General features: G+C 60.0%; 1 protein-coding gene across 5 annotated transcripts in view; it reads right to left on the bottom strand.

The window, feature by feature from the left end:
• Nucleotides 1-1,240: 1,240 nt before the first annotated feature.
• GMEB2 (glucocorticoid modulatory element binding protein 2) overlaps nucleotides 1,241-20,209 on the bottom strand; it is a 25,467-nt gene continuing 6,498 nt past the window's right edge. For 3 of the 5 annotated variants that reach the window (XM_019637303.1, XM_019637305.1, XM_019637304.1), the window contains 8 exons: nucleotides 13,783-13,880; nucleotides 13,186-13,313; nucleotides 8,675-8,778; nucleotides 6,804-6,961; nucleotides 4,783-4,854; nucleotides 4,377-4,514; nucleotides 4,066-4,188; nucleotides 1,241-3,625 (listed from right to left, as the gene is read on the bottom strand). In XM_019637303.1, coding sequence (XP_019492848.1) covers nucleotides 3,000-3,625; nucleotides 4,066-4,188; nucleotides 4,377-4,514; nucleotides 4,783-4,854; nucleotides 6,804-6,961; nucleotides 8,675-8,778; nucleotides 13,186-13,313; nucleotides 13,783-13,880 — 1,447 coding nt within the window. In that variant the 3' untranslated portion in view covers nucleotides 1,241-2,999. Of the gene's footprint in view, nucleotides 3,626-4,065; nucleotides 4,189-4,376; nucleotides 4,515-4,782; nucleotides 4,855-6,803; nucleotides 6,962-8,674; nucleotides 8,779-13,185; nucleotides 13,314-13,782; nucleotides 13,881-15,785; nucleotides 15,937-20,209 lie in introns of those variants that run through there. The other 2 variants (XM_019637306.1, XM_019637307.1) reach the window with 2 other exon arrangements.

Raw genomic sequence — 20,209 nt, 5'->3', positions numbered from 1 at the left:
ACTGGAAACGCCCCCTTCCGAGCCATAGGCTGCTACTCCAGCACGTCCTCTATTGCAGTAATAAGGAACACACCAGCACCCCATACCCCTCCCGTGTGGTGCCACCTCCTACACGGTACCCACGGCACTCGGACCTCATGGGGGCACCCTGCCGCTCAGGCCAGCCTCCTGAGGCCCCATCTTGTAGGGCCATGGCGTCCACACTGCTCCAGCCACAGGCCCGCTCCCATTGTCCTGCCCGCTGTCCACGCCCTGGTCTCTCCCGGCCTCCCCAGTATGGACTCTGCCTGGGGCCCCTCTCATGCCCCCTGTGCCTGGAGAGCTGTGGTGCTCGCTGTGGCACTGACACCCCCACTCAGGCGGTTCAATGGCCCCAGGGCAGGAACTCTCCCATAGGAGCCTGGGCCGAGCTCAGGAGGCAGCACTTGACCGCGCCCACCGAGTGGACGCCAGCACCAGCCACCCACCCAGGCTGCTGGGGCTCCCCACACGCCCCCGCCAATAACACGGCGAGGGGTCTGTGCATGGCTGGGGGGCTCGCCTCCTGAGCTGGGGGGGCCTTCAAAGTGCTTCTCACAGGGGTACAGTGGCGTGGAGGGTGAGAGGCTGGGCACAGCCGGACCCACAGCCTCCGCAGCCCCCAGCCCCAAAGGTCAAGATGCTGTGGGTGACAGGAACTTCCCGTGGTGTCCCACTTTCGACTCAGGCCCCACAGAGAACAGGCAGACCGCTTGCTCCTCACCCACCAGACGCCCCGCTCCCCAGGACCCCGCATGCACCTGCCTCTTCCCCACAGGCCCCCAGCCGCCTGCCTGAGGAGGGTGGTGACTCTGGAGGCAGCAAGACCCTGGCTCGGCACCAGCGGGGCTCCAACTGGGGGCAGGAAACACAAGAGAGGGAAGGCGTCCGGCCAGATGTGCAGGGAGCTGGCCCACATGCGGCTCTGCCACCCTCCCGACTAGTGGCTCCGTGTCCGCCCTGTGGGAGGGGTGGTCGGGCCGGCCACATGTGGGTCAGGAACCCCTTGCACGCAGGAACCAGGGACCAGAGACTTGGGCAGGGGCCCACTCAGTGCTGCCACATTACCAGTTACGTCTGCCCGCTTTGGAAGTGCGTGAACACACAAGCGGGGCGCCTGGCATCATGGGCCAGCGGAAGGGCCGCGGCCCCCAGGCCACACTCGCCCAGAGCAGGTGTGGTGTGAGCTCCTGAGCAGGCAGTCTTCACCATGAGACGGATGTGAATTATGAAAAAGTTTTATTTTAAATCCAAGCACCAGGCAGGTACTTGCAAAACAACATACAAAGTAGGACTCAGATGCCCGCCCCACGCTGCCTCTGAGCACCAATGAGAAAAATCACCTCGTACCTGCCCTCCCAGGAACCCCAGCTGCAGGGGCTGCAGGGGAGGAGCGGCCGGCGTGGCGAGGTGCCTGTGAGGATGGCAGACCCTCCCTGGCCCGGGGCCTGGGGCCCTGCCAGCACAGATGTCCCAGAGCCTCCTCCCAGCCCGCGTCCTAATGTGCGGAGGCAGTGCGGGGGCTGGGGGCAGCTCTGGGGCTACTCACGGCTTGTCTGTATGGCTCTGAAACGACACTCCCCTGTACTGCGGGCAGCACAGGAGCTGGACGGGGAGCGGGCATGCTGACTGTGATAAGGGCCCCAAGGGCAAGACACAGCCTCGTGTCCTCCAAGCTGGTGTGGCCTGGGGACAGGCTGGGCGGCCATGCCTAACAGGACTTGCAACTCGGTCAAGATGCGCTTAAACAAGAAGTGCGGACACCAACAAGAAAGTAAACAGCACACTGAACCCAGTAAGCCTGTGACAACATCCAACGTAAATGTGACAGAAAGAAAACAGACGACAACCTCAGTAGCTTGACGTGGGGGCGAGGCCCGCTGAGGTGGGCTCCGGGCAGTTGGCGGGTGGAAGGACAGACAGAGCCCAGTTCCCTTCAAAGAGAGAGGGGCCCTCCCCCGTGGTGGGGACCCCAGAGAAGGGTCTTCAGCAGGCCCCAGGGCTGGCGGGGTGGCCTGCAGGGAATCCCCTCCTGGTCTTCCTCGTGAGTCCCACTATGGATGGCCCGCGGACAGCCCTGCAGCGAGTGTCCGTCCCCACCTTGCCTGGCGCTGGGCCTGGAGCACTGGATGCAGCTCCCCCTCCAGGGGGCCCCAGGGGCTGAGGCCGGCATGGCGGCCCCACAAGCAGGCTGGGAATGGGGGGATAATGAGCACCTCCACCCCCGGAACAGAAGCCCAGGGCCACACCCATCATCGGGCTCCCCAGGGAGGCGTTTGTACAAAACACTCTGGAGGCCAGAGCAGATTCCGGAAGCCTAGGCACTCAGCATTGTTTGGGTTGAAAACGCTAGAAGTCTGACTCTTCCTAGAAACCTACTAAACCACTGACTGGAAGCCCCGCGGCGCGTGTGCAATGGCCCCTGAGCGCCGAGCACCGCTGGGCGGGGGCGGTGGGGAGTGCGTGCTACTGGGGGCCCCTCGGCCCCTCTGCTCAGGCCGATGCCCCCAGGTCTGCACCCCAAGCCCCAAGTGCTAACCTGTTTTGGGGACAGAGAGCAGAGTGCCAGCCGCCCTAACCCTACAGAAAACTGCGGGAAGAAACCAAATCCATAGGATCCATGGCTTTCCACACTTGGGGACAGTCCCCAAGACATGTGCTAGTGACGTGCCCTCAGCTGCACAGGCCTCCGCGTCCTACCCCGCCTGGCTCCTGACTGGGCCCAGCGTGCAAACAGCGTCAGTAAGCAACAGGTGGAAAAATATATTTCCCAAGGAAAAAGGGAGGCGGCTCAGAACTCGAAGCCGACATTACAGGTTGCTGTCACCTTCGATCCCTCTCCTCTCGGTCTGTTTGGCGTTTCCTCTCTTTGGTTCAGCAGCCCCACGGGACCGCCGGGCGCCGGCACCGTGCTCCCACGGGCCGCGGCCTGAGAGGCGGCCGGTCCTGAGCCCGCGAGGAGCCTCTCCCTCCGCCAGCGGCTACTTGTGCACATGGCCCTCTGCCATGGCGGCCACCTCAATGGTGGCTGAATGCTCCTCGGGTCCTGGGGCGGCCACAGTGCTCTCCATGGCCCCTGTGGGCACTGTCACAATGGTGCTGCCTCCGGGGGACACCTGGGCCACGTTCTGGAGGGTGGGGCCCAGGCCGGGCAGCGTGAGCAGCTGCAGGGGGCTGACCACCTTGACCACAGTGCTGCCGTCCTGCATGGCGGCCGTGCTCAGGACCGTGAGGCTGGAAGCGTCCGGGTGGATCTCCACCGTGCTGGGGAAGCTGGCGCCCGACGAAGCCAACACCGTGTAGCCCCCGAGCAGGGGTGAGGCCGGGGAGCTGGCGGGAGCAGCCTGCGGGGAGCCCTTGCCCAGCATGGGGGTGGGCAGGGCGGACACCACTTTGCCAAGCGGCACGCTGGTCAGCTGGGGGACCGGCAGCCCCGGGCTGAGGGCGATGGCGGCTGGGCCGGACGTGGCCCTGGCGAGCCGCGGTCGTTTCATGGGGGGCGGCAGGGGCATGGGTGTCAGTGTCATGAGCACGTTGCTGAGGTGCTGCGACTTGTGCTTGAGCTCCTTGGCCCGTCGGCGGTGCTCATCACACTGTTGTTCCAGGGCTGTTTGGGGACAAAGACAGGGCGTCAGGCCACACGGCCGGCCCCGAGCAGGGCCTGCCACCCAGGGAGGGACACGAGTCTTCAGGCCCCTCTGCCTCCCACATTCCTCAGCCTCCATGGGCACGGACGGTCGCTCTCGGGACCCCTAAGAGGAAGCTGGTCACAGGGCACAGTGAGCAGCCTGCGCCACGTGCACACGCGCACTCCTGCCAGGGACGGCAGGCACGCCGGCCGGCACACAGGTGGGCTCGAGGTCACGGCGGCCTTTCCTGGCTCCGCTGCTTTCTCCTGCAGTCACTATGAAGGGCACCAGACACTCCGGACAGGCGACTGTCCTCCCACAGTGGCGGTCAGAGCATCACTGCCTGCCGACAGTGCCAGGCGCCCTCCCAGAGCAGCTGTCCTGTGTGGCCGGGACTGGACACGTGGGCCGCACGCACCTGCCAGGTCGCGGGCGTACTGCTCCCTCGAGCGGTCCATCTGGCACTTGTGGCCGGCCAGCACCTTCTTCACCAGGTCCAGCATGCCAAAGTTCTGCACGATGTTGTTGAGCAGGACGGCGTCTGTAGGTGACACGGGCAACGCGGCCCGGTGAGCGCGGCACAGCCCACTGGCACGGCTCTGCCCCTTCTGCCACCAGCTCGAGTGGCACAGAGGGCCTGGAGGGGCGGAGCTGGCCATCCACCCTGCACAAGCTGCGGGGCGGCCACGAGGGCAGTGCCCAGCGCCAGGGGCAGACATGGGCCCTCACCTCGGAGCTGCAGGGGAGGGTCCTGGACTCGCTGCTGCAGGCCCTTCATGGTCTCCATCAGCTCCTGGTGGAACTCCTGGATGACCTCGTCCAGTAGGCCGGCGTCCTTGAGCCCTCGCCAGAAGGCGAACGTGTCGTCTGGGATGGAAGGAGAGGCTCACAGAGTGGAAGTCCCGCCTGGACCCCAACCCGCGGACTTCTAGCCACAGGGAGGACACCCCTGCCGCCCCCACCACACACACCAACTGAGCTGGGCCCAGGCAGACCCTCGGGTCGGCCGGCAGGAGGACGCAGCCTCCCAGTGCTGCCCCTCCCTCCGCAAGGACCCCACCAGCCCACCTGCCTCTCCCAGGGGCCCGTGCCCCAGGCCTCCACCCAGGAGGAGCCCACAGGAAAGGCCCCGCACCTCCAATGGCCGTGCTCCAGTCCCCGGGGTCCTCGCAGGTCTCTATGGTGATGGTAGCGGGAGAGCCGTTCACTGCAGCCAGGACAATAGTGAGTGAGCCTCGCCCACAGGCACCACCCAGCCCCTTGCCCCAACACCAGCTCCGGGTCTGTCCCGGCTCCGACTTCATGAGCACGTGCTATGCAGCCTCGATTCACTTCCTCGCCTCCTAAACTCTTTCAACTGTCCCCTCGTAGGCACCTCATCTCACACACAAGGGACAACGAGCTAATGTAACCCTCCTTGAGCCCACCACCTAGTTCCAACCCCTTGGGACACAGCACCCTGCGTGCGCTGGACGTGGGTGCCAGGGCCACCCTTCTGCCTGGCTGGGCCACTGCTGCTCGCCTGGGTCAGCCCCTCATGTGCTTCATCGACACCACCATACATCTTAGTATCTCCCTAGTTCCAGTTTTCTAATTCGAAGGCCTGGGACTTTAGGAGACGCATAAGATGTCGCTGGGTCTCCAGGGCCCACAGCACACAATCGTGAGAAGTGTCATCTGGCCGTTTGCAGCTCTTTCTGAGAGAGACCTGGCTTCACAACACGCTGGTGATGGGCTAACGTCTGCAGAAGCGTTTTAACCTTACACGTATGTCACCCTGTCCACACCCGACAGAGAGCTCGTGCCGGGGGTGTTATGTGCTTAGAATAGCCGGGGGCACGATGTCCTTCAGTCTGGGCCAACACAAAACCTCTGACTAGCTACACAGAGGGACTCTGGCTGAAGAAACCACCACATACGCCACTTGAAGTAAAGCGACAGGCAGACCCGGGCAAACCATGAAGGAGAGACAGAGTCCAAGCAGCTAAAGCCGCTGTGGCCTTTGCTGGACATGCTGGGCACTGACTAGGGCACTCAGAGCCTGGTCCTTCCTCGGGGACCAGCTTCCCCAGCTGACCCTTATTGTGTGGCTCAGGTTCTGGACCCAGGACCCTGAGGTGGCCCTATTCTCATGGAAGCCGCCCGCCCAACAGGAGTGGGATGCGAGTTTGGTTGTGTCCGGGGGGCGGTGCTTTGTGGTGACCCAGCCCCTCCCCACACTGCCGGGACTGTCCAAGGAGCCAGGCCAGGGCGCAGCCTGGGACTCTGGTCCAGAAAGAAGCTGAAGGGACCAGTGCCCACACCACTGGGCAAGGGGAGCCGACACACTCCGCCCTGCCGACTGCCAGCCCCGCATGTTCCTGGAGCTTCTGGGAAAGACTCCAGCACAGATCAGCTGTCAACACACAGCCCACCCACCGCTCGGGCAGGGCACAGGGGCACACCGGGCACCAATGGGACCCAACCGCTGTCCCCAGGCCCCCTCCCTTCCTCCTAGTACAGGTCAAGGTTCTGCAACTGGCCACCATCTGGTCAGCGAGGACCGTCCCTGGCCACACGGCAGCACACCCAGACTGACCCTGTGCAGTGTCAGCATAGGGACAATGCAAGTGACATTAGCAGAAACATAACAGTACCAAATCAGCAGGTGACATGAATGGGGAACTTAGGACCTGATTTCATTCTAACTTCAGTTCTAGGAATTTCTCTACTCAAAAAGCTGCAATGACTGGGGGTAGTCCGTTCTACTGCGAGTTAGCACCAGACATCAACACAGAAGAACGTCCCAACATGACAGGCAGACCCAAGTGGCAGCAACATAGGCCGAGGGCCACGTGATACAGGAGGTGCAGGCACTGCCGGCGGCACAGCGTGGGCACACGGGGAGCGCCCCACCGGTCGAAGCTGGTGGTGGGCACTGGACTGTGGCTTCCGTATTCCTCACATGGCCCTCTACATCCGAGCTATGAGATTTTATAATAGAAGGGGCTTCAAAAAAAAAAGCGTGGCTCTTCCGTCGATGAAAACAGCAGTTCAGCCCGACTTCCGCAGAGTGGGAGGGGCGGCCACTGGTGCAAGCCAGGGGCACATCCACCTCCTGTGTCCTCCGCGGCCAGGCGCACAGTGAGCGCGTACATGGGCCGGCACAGCACGTACCGTCGGCCGTGGCGGGCGTGAGCGGGAGGTATTCGGCCGCCGTGGGGCTGCTGAGGGACACGCGGGCTCCCGAGAGGTCGATTTTAGTGCTGCGGCAGGTGTTAGAGCACACCTTGTCGTGCTGGTAGAAGTCCAGCTCCCCGGAGTCCATGATCTTCCTGTGCACAGGAGACCAGAGCGTCATGTGTGCCCGGAGCCACAGCCGCGACTGCACCCCACAGCACCCGTCCAGCCCCCACTAGCATGTCCTCAGGTCCCCAGAGGAAGGGAAGGCCCGACCTGGGGGCAGGTCCCAGGAGGGGTGACAAAGGCTGCACACCTGGGAGCCCCCGACAGGCCTCTCGGCTGCCCAGGGCTAAGCTCTGCCAGCCGTGTAGGGACTCGCTGCAGCGGCACACGGTCTGACCATGGAAGCAAGACCACAGTGGCCAGTGTCCTGAGGGAGCAACAAGGCCTCAGAGGGCAGACCTACGGGGACTGAAGGTGGCACAGACTGGGAGCAGGAGGAACACCCACCAGGAGAAGCCCTGTGCTGCTGCAAACTCGGCCATGAAAGGAGTCTGAAGGCTCCACAGGGCCCCCCACCTCGCTCGGCTCCCTGCCCTCCCAGCAAAAGGGCTCATTGCCTCCCACGGCCATGCCACCCAGCCGTATCTAGGAAATCAGGGCCAGCCCGATGGGCGGGCTCAGACAAGCCGTGAGTGCTGTGGGGAGGGACCCACACCTGCTCTGGAGGGAACGTGGGCAGCACCATGGGTCCCGGGCCCTGGGCGGCTGCCTGTCAGGCCCAGATGGTAGTTCACGAGGAGAGGGACAGGGTCAGGGCCGTGGTCAGGGTCCCCAGGGACAGCCCAAGGCGCTCCCGCGGCAGCAGCATGTGCCGAGACAGCAGGAGCCACGTCTCCAGGGCAAAAGGTGTGAAAGAAAGCAGCCCCTTCCGCAGCCAAGCGATGTGATCCAGCTACGGCACAGACTCCATCAAACACGGCTCTGGACAGCCGTGCGCGCGGCCACGGGACAGCACAAGCAGGACGGGAACGGACCGACAGGGCTGCCCCTTCCAAGCCAGGAGGGGCGAGTGGCCACCCGCAAAGCAGGAAACGCTGAAACGTGAAAGCCACATTGGCATTCCCGGTCTGCTCAGGGTTCCTGGAAAGAGCATCATGCTTCCTGCTTTGCAGGTGTCACAGCTGCTGTGACAGGCCACACTCCCGGGGTGCCCCTGGAGCCTTCCCGGAGCTGGATCTGATGTCTAAGTGAAGCAGCTGAGAGCCATGCAGCTCCCACATGGCCCAGCTGGTGTCAAAGGGGAAGGTGGGCGGCTCCTTCCCCAGAGCACGGCACCCGCAAGGCCTGGCACAGCATGTGCCGGGGCCAGGCCGAGACCCACGGACACTCAGTGGCATGAGAGGCCAAGGAGACAGGGCCCTTGCCAGAAGACCAGCTGTACCAGAAAGGGCAGTGTCCGGACAACTGGCCAGACTACTGCACCGCAGATGAACAAGAAGTGGACTCTTGACCCGCACGCCGGGGCTTGGGGGCTCTGCACGCACAGGTTAGTAAGAAGCGATACAAATAAAGCATGGCGGGAAGGCCGCGTGAGGGGTGTGGCCTGTGCAGACACTGTCGCACCGGCCAACACCTTCCTGTGAGACAGGCACAAGGCCTCCAGGTAAGGACTGGAGTCCCTGTGAGACAGCCAAGCTCCTGCGAGCCTGGCAGTGTCACCTGCGCAGGGTGTGGGCAGTGCAGCCCAGGACAGGCAGCTCTCCTCATCTGTGAGACCCACAGACTAAGGGACAAGCACCAACTGCTGCTGCCCCCAGGCCACAGGCCCACCTCGCCCAGTGCCCACCTCGCCCAGCGCCCACCTGAGCATGATGCCATTCATACGGATGGCTCTCTTCCAGTCCTTCAGGGTGGACTTGCCCGCCAGGTGCACGAACTCCTTCGGGCTGATGACATGCTGGTCATACTGCGGAGGGAAGTACAGGGGTCAGACGGGGCCTCCTGCCCAAGCTGCATCCGGGCCGGGCCCGGGCGCAAGACAGGGCAGGGTACCTGGCACAGCGCCGCAGGCTGAGGTCATGGGGAGAGCAGTTTAGGTCAAACGGTGTGGCCTCCTGCACAGGCAGGGGCTGGGTGGGCAACTGAGCACCTGGCAGCTGATCCTCCAAGAACACCCCCTGAGCCTGGGGCCAGGGAGACAGAGAGGGGGCTGCACCGCTCGGACAGGTGTGGCGCTCTCCCTCCAGACAGAACTCAGGTCTTATGCATAACTTGTTCCATAAATGACTTATACAAAATCAAACAAGGTCCAGTGTAGCAGGGAGAGCTGTGAAGGTCCCCTCCGCTTGCCCCGTCCCACCCAACACGGCCCCGCGGTGTAGGGAAGCCACGTCCCACTCTTCTTGTCCTGATGGGCACACACGTCCACTTCACAGTCTAGAACAGTCCTCCCTGCTCAGAGGTCTGGGCCTACTAGTCTCACCCACTGCCGGGGCTCAGACGGCCTGAGGATGTAAAACATCCTATTCAATCTTGTTAAATGAGCAATTATTGGAACCAAAATAAAAACAAAACTTAGAAAACAGGCAGGCTAGATGGATGAGTCAGCAGGTCTTGCAGAGGCAGAAAGGCAGGCTCCAGCTGCGGCCCACAGGAGCCAGGGCACCGGATGCCTCCAGGGCTCCCCCCCCAGCCCCCCGCCCCCCGTTGGTGGCCTCCTGGGGGGCCCGGCCCAGTCTGGCCCAGACTCCCCAGCCACCGAGCAGAGCTCCTCAGCTCTGTATCGCCACCAGACGTGGGTCAGCTGTAGCAAATGCCACCAGCCAGGGAACTCCTGTGGATGCAAGCAATTTTCCTAATTTCCTGAGCATGTGCCCTTTGTCTCACTGAGTCCAGGAAGCCGACGGATCCCCCACTCAGCTGGGCGGGGAAGACTGTCATGGCCTGGCCTCCAGCTACCAGCAGGAAGTCCATACAGGCCAGCCTGTGCCCCTCAGACGGACGGCTGTCGCGAGCCATTGCATCTGACCTGCCCTGGCCACACCTGCTGCTCAGTCTCCCCCTCAACCACCGTCCCCAGGAGCTGTCGCCTTCATTGGCTGACGGTCATGCTTCACGTTCCCGATTTTTCTCTGCCAGTCGGCAAGCTGCACTATGCTCAGGGTGGACGCTGTGGCCACCTAGGCGTCCAGCATCCAGAGCTGCGCGGTTCCACTCAACCCCTCCCAACCCCACTGCCACGCGTCTGACCCTTCGGAATGTCCCTAAGACATGCTGTCAATGCTGTAGTCGGTCACACTGTGCCTGCCCCCCGACAGTCCCACTTCCCTTACTCTTCACACTTCCTCTCTGCCCGAATGCTCCTCACTCTTGTAGCAATGACCTGCTGGTGGCGAATGCAGTGGTGTCTGAAAATATCACCCCCCATTTGGGGAGCTGGTGTCGCTGTGCAGTCACTCAAGCCGTCCGCAGGAACTCGCTGCCAGGGGTCCTCACGCCTGAGCACCTGTCTGCTCCCCATTATTTTTAGGGGCTTATCCCCCTCTCTGTTCCACGACAACACTGCCTATGGTACACTCTTGTTTTGTTTCTTTTCATTTGGCGATCGTTTCAAACCCACAGGTCAAGAGCAAGAATAGCACCAGTGCATGACTGCCTGCACCCAGCCTCTCACAGCCACGCTCCCCATACAGGCGCCTGCACACAATTGCTCCTGAACAGTTCAGGGCGAAGTTCCGGTCAAGTGTAGGCATTGGCCCCTTGCCCTCAGCAAAGCAGACCCTTAAATAACATCATTTGATGGAAAAAAAAAATCAATTTCTGCCGGGGCCACTGACTATGGAGTGTCTGTGTGGGTTTCCTCCCCCAACCGGGTACGCAGTGAGGCGAATGGTGTGTCTGCCTTGTCTCTGTCGGAGCGAATGTGGGTGTGGGTGGCCCTGCCAGGGAAGGTCCTGTCCAGGGGGGTCCCGCCTGCACCCTGAGCTGCCTGCCGGGAGAGGCTCTGGCCTCTACGACCCTGGACTAGAAAACTCAGGTTAGAAAATAAGGATCTGACTTGTTTTTATTCATCTTCCTTAAATGTGTGTACAGCTCACATGGATTTCCACATTTAACATTAGAAGTGTTTGGGGTCTTCATTTAGAAGTTCGGTGATGTTTCGTGACCAGAAATATGCTGTAGGAAGCTATATCCTCGTTTGTGTCAATTAGCCTCGGAAACACTGGCTGGTTACGCAGCGTCCTAGACTCACATCTCCACGAGCCTGTCGCTGACGCCAAGAGGACTCAAGTGCCTCTTGTCGGGACTCAGGACAAGGTTCTCTTGTGTAACTGCGTACCGCCATCAGCACACGGTCTGGCCCATGGACAACCCTCAGACTTTAGTGTCCCAGTGACAGCCGGCGGTGGCCTTCCTCTCTGACGCAGGACCCAGCCTGGACCCTGCTGCACAGGCCGTCCTCCTCCGTCCCTGAGCTCCTCAGACACCCGGCATCCTCACCTTGGCGTTTTTGCAGCACGCAGGTCAATGGTATCCTGGACGGTGGCTCAGTTGGTGTCTGTCTGGTGCTCTCTCACGAGTACGGTCAGAATTCCTACCCATTCAGCCAGGAGACCACAATGGGGTCGGGTCTGTCCTGAGGCTGACGCCCAAACATCACACTTGGTCAAGAACCGTGCGCCAGCTTCCGCGCCAGCTCCTGTTTCCCGTGGTTACTGCCATCCGATGGCGCGCTGAGACGAGCGGGCACCCTCAGCCGCCTCGTGCTCACTCCCAGTCTCTGGCTCCCTCTCGCCCACCTCTGTCGACCAGCATTCCAATAGAAGAGTTTCACTGCTCACACGTATTTGACATAAGTGACATCAACTACACTGCAATAAAGATGGATTTGTAGGTGCTTATTTCCCTTGAGTTAGAATCCAGACTATCATTAGTTATTTTGATGTTCAGTTGTCCCAGATGGAGCAGTGGAGCCCCAGGGCTTCCTGAAATGTAGTTGGTTTTCTAATTCATTCAGTCTGGACTTGTGAGGTCTCTTGAACGACGGACTATCTTCCATGGTGAAAGCCCTCAGACCCACTCTCGTCTCTCCTCCAGGACTCAGGAGCATTAGGCTTTCTCGTGCCTGTGTCCCTCTTTTTAGTTCTGTGGATTGTCTTCTGGATAACTTCTTTACCTCCGTCTTCCAGTTCACTAATTCTTTCTCCCACTTCACAGCCTACGTGCGGTAAAACCTATCTACTAACTGTTCAATCTTAATCATATTTTTCAGTTCTAGTTTGTTTTTCCTCATCTGCTTATGGTTCTCTTTTCTATCTCTTGAAATAAACACAATTCTTTTACATTCTGTATCTCAAAATCCCAAGCCTGACGTGTCTGTGAGTCTGACCTGCTGTCTGGTTTCTGTGTGTTCACTCAGCTGCTCAGTGTTTCTGTTTTACTGTAAGCTGTACCTTTTCTTGGAACATTGTGGAAACTACTTGAAACCTGAGCTACAGATGAATTCCTCCAAAAAGCATCTTTTGTTTGCTTCTGTTAGATTCTCACGGAAACTGCCAGCCGGAACCACTTACAACTAAACTCTTAGCTTAACCTTCAGGTTCAGGTTCAGGTTCAGGCCACAGAGAAGCCCTTCAGGGGCTCTCAGCTGCAAGCAGGTCTCCTCATCCCGGGGGGAGTGGAGCTGGGGGGTGTGACTGGTGACTCGCCCTAACAGGGCAGAGGCCTTCGGAAGGAGCATCACAGGGGACAATCCCTGCCCCCAACGACACACCTCGGGATGCCCTGGGCTTCATCTCCTCATCCCCAACCCCGCAGCGCTGAGAAAACCAGTGTCAGGCAAAGGCTGTGTAGGCAGAAGACAGAGTTGGTGCCTGATCCCTCTAAATCCCACCTTTACTTGGGCCCTGGGCCTGAGTATTTCTTCCTGTTTCGCCAGCTTCAGGAGGTAACCATAAGATGTTTTAGGAAAACACCTTACCTGGTATTTGGGGCTGCTTTCACCACCAGGTATGTCTGGCTGGGTACCTGAGCTGCCATGTTGCCATTCACTTTACTCGACTAAATAGGTCCTCGCAAAGCACCGGTCTCATCTGCCCTGCCAGGTAAAGCCAGCTCCCAGCTCAGCAGTCATAGTGGCCTGGGTGTGAGCCGGCTGCTGAGCCGGCTGCTTTCCCTGCCGCCCCCGGCTCCGCTCTGGTAACAGCGACAGTCCTGTCTGCCCCTGTGGGCACACCCCCCGCCCCCCCAGCACACAGATTCCCACCTCTGGCTCTGCTCACAGGCCCTGCCCTTGGAGCAGGGAGCTCGCTTTGCCGGCCTCACAGTGGTCGTGCCGTAAGGGCCGCCCCACCACCTGGCACACAGAACCCACCTGAACACACTTCACGTTGATGCCAGGGCACACAAACTTTCTCCAGATCAGGTTGGCTCTGCTCTCCCCGCAGGTGATGGGGTACACAATTTCAGCCTCCAGGTTCTCCTCCTCTTCGGCCATCTTCACTTCTCATCAGGTGCAGTGACAGGGAAGGGGTAAAACAGAATCAGTGACAACCTCCCCACAGCACTTCCCACCCAGAAACCAGAAATTAACAGTGCAGGAAGGGCTGAGACGCGACCAAGGTAGACGGGGTGCATCCCACGAGTCCCAAGTTAGAGTTTCAGGTAGATTCACAATCAATTTAACTATAGTAACATTAATACAATTACATTAAACTAGGGTTCAGCTAACGAGCCACTTAAGAACACGAGATTAAACTTTCCTTGGAATAATCCTGGAGAAACTTATCTGAAATGTTTTGAAGTTCAGAGGCCTTTAATGCTAGTCGTTTAAAGAATTTTCACTGCCAGCCACTGAGAGTTGTAATAAGCAAGGCTGCCGAACTGGGGCCTCCACAGACATGATCCCCCCCACTGGGACTGGAGGGTGCCCTAGGGAAGCCCCCCCCCGAGCTGCCTGCGGGCTCCCTACCTAACACGGCCTCCTTGAGCTGCGAGGACGCTGTGAACGCAGCTGCTGCAGCTGCAGCCGCGTTCTCCGTGTCCATGTTATCTTCAGTCAGGTCGCCCCTGGACGAGAAGGGGAGACAAACATCAACATGCCCAGGACAGGCAGTGTCCGCGCAGTCGGCTGCCATTTCGGTCGCACTTCCTAACTCAATCCAGAAGCCCAGGGGCTGTGCAGGTCAGGGGACCTGGCACGGACAGTCACTGCACCCAGCAGGTGTTTCTCCAAATGGCCTGTGTTGTTCACGGTGGCGTCAGTGCCCATGGCAGCACCAGGCACGTGAAACCTGCAGGACGCACTGTGGAGGCGACCGGCTCCACGGGAATTCTTACCTCCATTTCCTTCCCTAATAAAGCATTTTATGGGCAGCCAGATGGCTCAGCTGGTGAGAGCATGTGCTCTTAACAACAAGGTTGCTGGTTCGACTCCCACATGGGATGGTGAGTTGTGCCCGCCCCCCCTGCCCACCCCTCTAGCAACTATTGGATTGTCAGAAAAGTCATGATGCATTTTTGCAATGAAAAAATAGAAAAAGTACGTCATGACTTTTCCGACAACCCAATAGATTGAAAGCAGCGACTGGACTTGGAGCTGAGCTTGCGTCCTCCACAACTAAGATTGAAGGACACCTTGATTTGGAGCTGATGGGTCCTGGAAAAACACAATATTCCCCTTCCCCGATTCCCCAACACTGTTCCCTTCCTCAATTCCCCAATAAAATCTTTAAAAAGAAAAAATACACAGCATTTTATTTCTATTATAATGATTTCATAGGGTTACAAAAACTACCCCCAAAAAATAAAATTTTAGAAAGAAGAAAAAAATAGTTACCCATGGCCTAACCTCATCTTACACCAAAATAAATTAGATCAAATGTAAATAAGAAAGGCGAGAACATAAAGGTGCTAAAAGGAAAAAAAGCACAATTTCCAGAACTGTTTCAAAGTAGTGAAAGGTTTTCTTGTATGATACAAAACCCAGAAATAAAATAGATAAGTTTGTCTTAAAAGACCCACAGGACACGCAGGTAAGGCTGCCGCCAGGGCCACCTTCACCAGCAGTCTGTGGGAGACGTCACACATGGGTGGGGACAGGCGCGTGACGCTGTGCGGGGTGATGTGCCCACAGAGCGAGCTCCTCAGAGAACATAACCACACACACGTGCGGACATGGGTGGGGCGGTCTGGCTTCTGGAACCTGGGGACCGCGGTGGCCAGGCCAGGTGGGGCCTGGGTGGGGGCCCCCAGGTGAGCTCACCTCATGACCATCAGGAATGGCTCATGGCATCCAGCCCCGCCACCTCAGTGAACACCTGAGCCCCCAGGGGGCAGAGCCGGGTGCCAAGACAGTCCCAACTGGGAGGAGCAGGGACTCAGGCTACCTCCTGTCCTGGGGGACACTGAGCAGGGAAATGCTGAGCCAGGAGCCCGCACAGAGGACACGCGGGGACCCAGGAGCGTGGGGAGTGCGAGCCGGGGCAGTGGGGGGGGGGAGGGGCTGAAGGGATGGGAAGGCCCCACGTTGGAGCAGGAGCAGGAGGAGCTTGTTAGGCTGTGTGTTGGAAAGGCCTCTGGGCCATGGAGTGGAGGGGGCACTGCAGGGGCAGGAGACGGATGAGAAAGCAGGCGAGAGGCTGCCGACTGGGACCCTCAGCAGCACAGAGGACCCAGGGCCAAGGGGACCTGGGCACTGTGGGCTCTGGGCTGGGGGCACGACGAACTTGGGGTGATTATGGGATGCCCAGCTGCCGTCTGACCGGGAAACTTTGAGGTACAACCCGCCCAAAGAAGGCTCAGACCCCAGGGGCAGCACGGGAAGGCCACAGGGCGTCCCCTGAGGTCCCTTCAGTCACTGCCCCCAAGGGCAGCCACCCTCCTAACTGCCAGCACCACCAAGCTGGTTTACAGCCTCTGAACTTCCTGTACACAAGTCACAGAGGTCTGAGGGTCCTGCTGTGCAGACCGTACTTCATCTGGGTGGCCAGCCAGTCTGTTCCGTGGAGACGCCGTCACTGGATTCCACTAGGCAGGCATCTGTCACAGTGGGCCTGCAGCTCAGCAAGTCCAGGGCTGGGCCCAGGCGTGGGGTCATGGCGAAGCGTGGGTTGTACAGGGGACCCTGGGAAGGGGACGGTGGTGAGGGCGGACAAGCCAGCACCTACACAGCAGCAGGGAGCGCGAGACCCCAGGAGAGGCCACCCTGGAAGTGGGGCGCCCGGGTAACAGATGCCCGGGGTCTGCGGGTGCCTCTGGGGGGGCGGGTCAGAGTGGCCAGAAAAGGAGCAGCAAATGCCACTCACGGAGGGTCAGGAGGCAGGCTGTGGGGGCCCCTGTAAGGAGGGACCTCTGTGGTGCTGGGTCTGGGCCTCTTCCCACCGCCCCTCCTGCCCCCCAGGGCCACACCTGCACCCCAGCCCATACCCTCCTTTTCTCCTTCACAAGCATCTGTCCCAACCAGCTGCCTGCACACCGGACCCCACCTGTTCCCCGCAGGCTTGTACTAGCCCAACTCAGAGCTGCCCTGACAGCAGCACACACCCCGTGGGGGCTGGGGAGGAACCCCATCCTGGCACGTCACTTCTCTCCACATCGCCTCTGACCAGACCAGAAATGGGCGCTGCCAGAAATGCAAACTTGGGGCTTTCAGAGCTGCCAGTGCCTCCTGCACGAAGCACAGCCCTGGGACAGAGTCGCACTGGCCAGGGTGCAGGACTCAGGAAGGGGAGCTGTCCTGTTAGGCCAGAGCCCTGGACGCAGAGACAGCAGCAGGGCGGGAGCACGTGCTCCTTCCACACAAGAACTGGACAAGCCCTCAGAGGAAGTGAGTCAGGAGTGGAGACACGGGCTGCAACCCAAGACAGCCTAGCACTGAGCAAGACCCATGGTTCCTGTCACAGGCTGCAGGCACACAGCAGGGGACACATGGCCGCCGGGCTCCCACCAGGACCGAGGGCGTCCAGGAGGGGAGAGGCCCCCCCGGCCTGCCTCACACAACCAGGAGCGCGCGGACATTGTGGGAACTGCTGGCTTCTGTAAAATGCTACTTTCTTGCCAGCCTCGGCCAGGCCAGGCGTGCCCGTTGCCATGGCACAGCAGTGGGCAGGGGGCAGCACTCCTGCTTTCATAGACAAGGAACGTTCTCAAGTTTTTCCCAAATGTCCAGCCAGAAAGGATATCAGCGTAATCAACTTCTACTCCCCCATCTTTTCTGGAACACGTAGCAGGAGTAAATCTCAACTTCCCACCAGTAGGATGGTACGTAAAACGTCCCTCAGAAAAAGAAGACAGTGGTTCAGGTCCTTGGAGATAAGCCTGCCTCAGCTGCTGCGTCCTGGGAGGGGGCAGAGCCAGTCAGTGGGCCAGCTGGCAGGAGCAGCTGAGGTGGGCTGGAAACCAACTCTGTGCCACGCAGTGGAAGAACCGCTGCCAAAAGCATAAGCTGCGGTCATCGAAATGGGGGTAGGGGGGACTCCTGAAGGGTCAGTGGCTTCCTGGCTTCCTCAGGATGTCGGGCAGAAAGCAGAGGGTGCCCAGTGGTGCTGATGGGTGACGAGAGGGACACAGCCACCCCGTGGGTGCAGAACTAACAGGAGCACAGGGCTCACACTGTTCCGTCTCCAGCTTCTCATTGGACAAAAGGTGTGCAAAGCCAGAGGTGGCCTCAGGAGAAGCCCAGATCCGGGAGGCTCCCCAGGTGTCCAGGCCGTTGTGTCTGGCCAGACCAAGTGCTCCTGAGTCCCCAGGGCCCAGCCCCCCAGAGCAGAGCGGGACCAGCTAAAGGCCGCAAGGAGCCGAGGTGCCATCGGTCACCGGCAGCAGACACTGGGATGAGTGCGCGCCATGTGGTTGGAGGGGCTGCGGGGGCTGCAGACGTTCTAGCCCAGTGTCTGTGTGCCGTCACGCTTTCTACCTGAGCACTACAGCTCATGATGGGAAGGTGTGAAGAAAGAAACACTCATGCATCACAGAAACAGAGCACCCATGAGGATCCACAGAAGCAGCTGGAGGAACCTCTGGGTAGTAGGAACACAGTCTATTTTCTAGTTTTCTACCATTTACATTTTGTAATAACAAATTCTTAATTTAAATTTAAGAAATCTATTGTAAACTACCCAGTAAAATGGCTAATTAAACATGGGATGATATAACCACTGACCCAATGTACACCCCAAGCCTCCAAACCTTGAAACCTGGGGTGCCAGCTACCTCTGGAAGCAGGAATGAGAAGAGTCAAAAAAGACTTGGCTGGGTCGGCCGAGTGGCGCGATGGTTAAGAGCTGGCTTGGGACGCCAGAGGGCCCTGGTTCGGATCCCACGTGTGTGGGCCAGTGACACTGCCCTCTACAGCTGAGATGCTGGACAGCAGCTCAACCTGGAGCTGGGCTGCCCTGAGTCGCCGGCGACGGCATGGGCTGCAGCCCCTGTGGCAGTGGGTTGCCATGGGCTACCGTGTGTAGCCAGCAGCCAGCGTGAGCAGCCAGCAGCTGCAGTGAGCGGCCGTCCAGAAGCCGGCGACTGATCTGCCTCGCCCGGGAAGAGCGCAATGATGGTGCCAACTTGGGCCAGTGAAGCAACGTCCTCCACAACTAGACTGAAGAACAAAACGACAGCAGCTTGTCTGTTCCCCTTCCCCCAATTCCCCAGCACTGTTCCCATCCCTCCAATTCCCCAATAAAAAAAAAAAAATCTTAAAAAAAAAAAAGACTTGGCTGAAAGCTGGGAAATGAGTGCTTCCGTGCCAGACACCCACCCCACCCAGCCAGACAGTCCCAGCCCCACCAGGAAGAAGACCTAAGAGGGGGCAGTAGTGTCCTGACCGGAGGGCGCTGAGGGAGACCAGGCATCCTGGACACCGAGCCCTCTGGCCCAGCTCCCACAGCACCACAGAGGAGGCGCCTGCCCTCATGAAAGGGTGCACACATGTTGCTAGGGACTGAACTGTGCCCCCCAAATGCCTATGTTGAAGCCTGAATCCCCAGGGTGACTGTCCCTGGAGATGGGATCTCCAGGAGTTAACTGGAGTCATAAGGATGGGCCCTAATCTGACAGAGCTGTGACCCTAAAAGAAGGGACGAGAGCCCCCTCTCTCCACCATGTGAGGACACACGGGAAGTGGCCCCCTGCAAGCCAGAACCAAGCCTGCCAGACCTTGGTCCTGGCCTTGCAGCATCCGGAGGTGAGCGAAAGTCCCCCAGGGAAAGCCACTGCGTCTACGGTACCTTTCTGGCACCCAAGCTGGCTGGGACATGTCCCTAGGGAGTCTGACAGGCCTAGTGATGCCGATGAGAGGGCTGCATCTGTCACCCACAGCAGTGACCATGATGCCGGTGTGCAGCTGGCCCCCGCCAGGCCAGAGCCAGGGTGGGGTGACGAGAAAGCTGGGCTCGGTGGCCTGACCACCCCAACAGCACTCCGAATACACCGCCCAGGCCCCAAGTGGAGGCAGCTTGGCCTTTTCCAACCAAGTGTCACTTCTGCCACACTCACTGGTTGCCGGGCTCCTGGTGGAGTGTGGGGGGTCACTGCGGAGCATGAGGGTGGGAGACGCTGGCGCCGCTGTCCGGAAACCTGGCCACAGATGCACACAGATGGGGCTAAGGCGAGAATTTGGTAAGGAAAGCCAGTCGAAGGCCCTGCATCTCCACAGGCTCGTCACACATGCCGGTGAGGCAGGTGACACAACCAGGAGCTGACCAAAGAGCCAGCATCAGGCACTCTGCCTGCTGGAGGGTGGACACAGTGCACACGCCGCTGAGGAGCAGAGCAGGGCGTGTCAGTGAGGAAAAGGCCCCAGCTGGGCACCACGCAGCAGCCGCGCCGGGTCGGCCTGGCCTATCGCTTTCTCCAAGTCCCGTCAGGAACGCAGAGGCCGAACTCAGCCTGCAGCAGAGACGTGCTGAGGTCAGTCTGAACGGCCACACAGCAGACAGAGCAAAGATGCTGACTGGGGAGCCTGCGGCAACCCAACCCCCAGGCAACACTTCCTGAGAGGGCAGAGCCCACGGGCGGTGCCACTCTGCCACCGCGACAAGGACCAGCCGATGTATGGGGACGGCAAGGGGGAAGCAGAAGTTAGTGTTTGCCCGCCTTCTGCCAGCTAAGGTACATGCTGTCCATCATGAGAGAGGAGAAGGGAGCTGTCAGAACAAGGAGTGTCAGGAAACCACACTCTTCAACTCCATTTAGAAATAGTAGTCCCCACTGCCATCCAGCCCCAGTGTCCCCGCCGCCATCCAGCCCCAGTGTCCCCGCCGCCGTCCAGCCCCAGTGTCCCCGCCGCCGTCCAGCCCCACTGTCCCCGCCGCCGTCCAGCCCCAGTGTCCCCGCCGCCGTCCAGCCCCACTGTGTCCACCATCCAGCCCCCCCACTGTCCCCGCCGCCGTCCAGCCCCA

This window comes from Hipposideros armiger, unplaced genomic scaffold, assembly GCF_001890085.2.
Source record: "Hipposideros armiger isolate ML-2016 unplaced genomic scaffold, ASM189008v1 scaffold_32, whole genome shotgun sequence".
Taxonomy (NCBI): Eukaryota; Metazoa; Chordata; class Mammalia; order Chiroptera; family Hipposideridae; genus Hipposideros; species Hipposideros armiger.
This window is presented reverse-complemented; position numbering and strand designations above follow the sequence as displayed.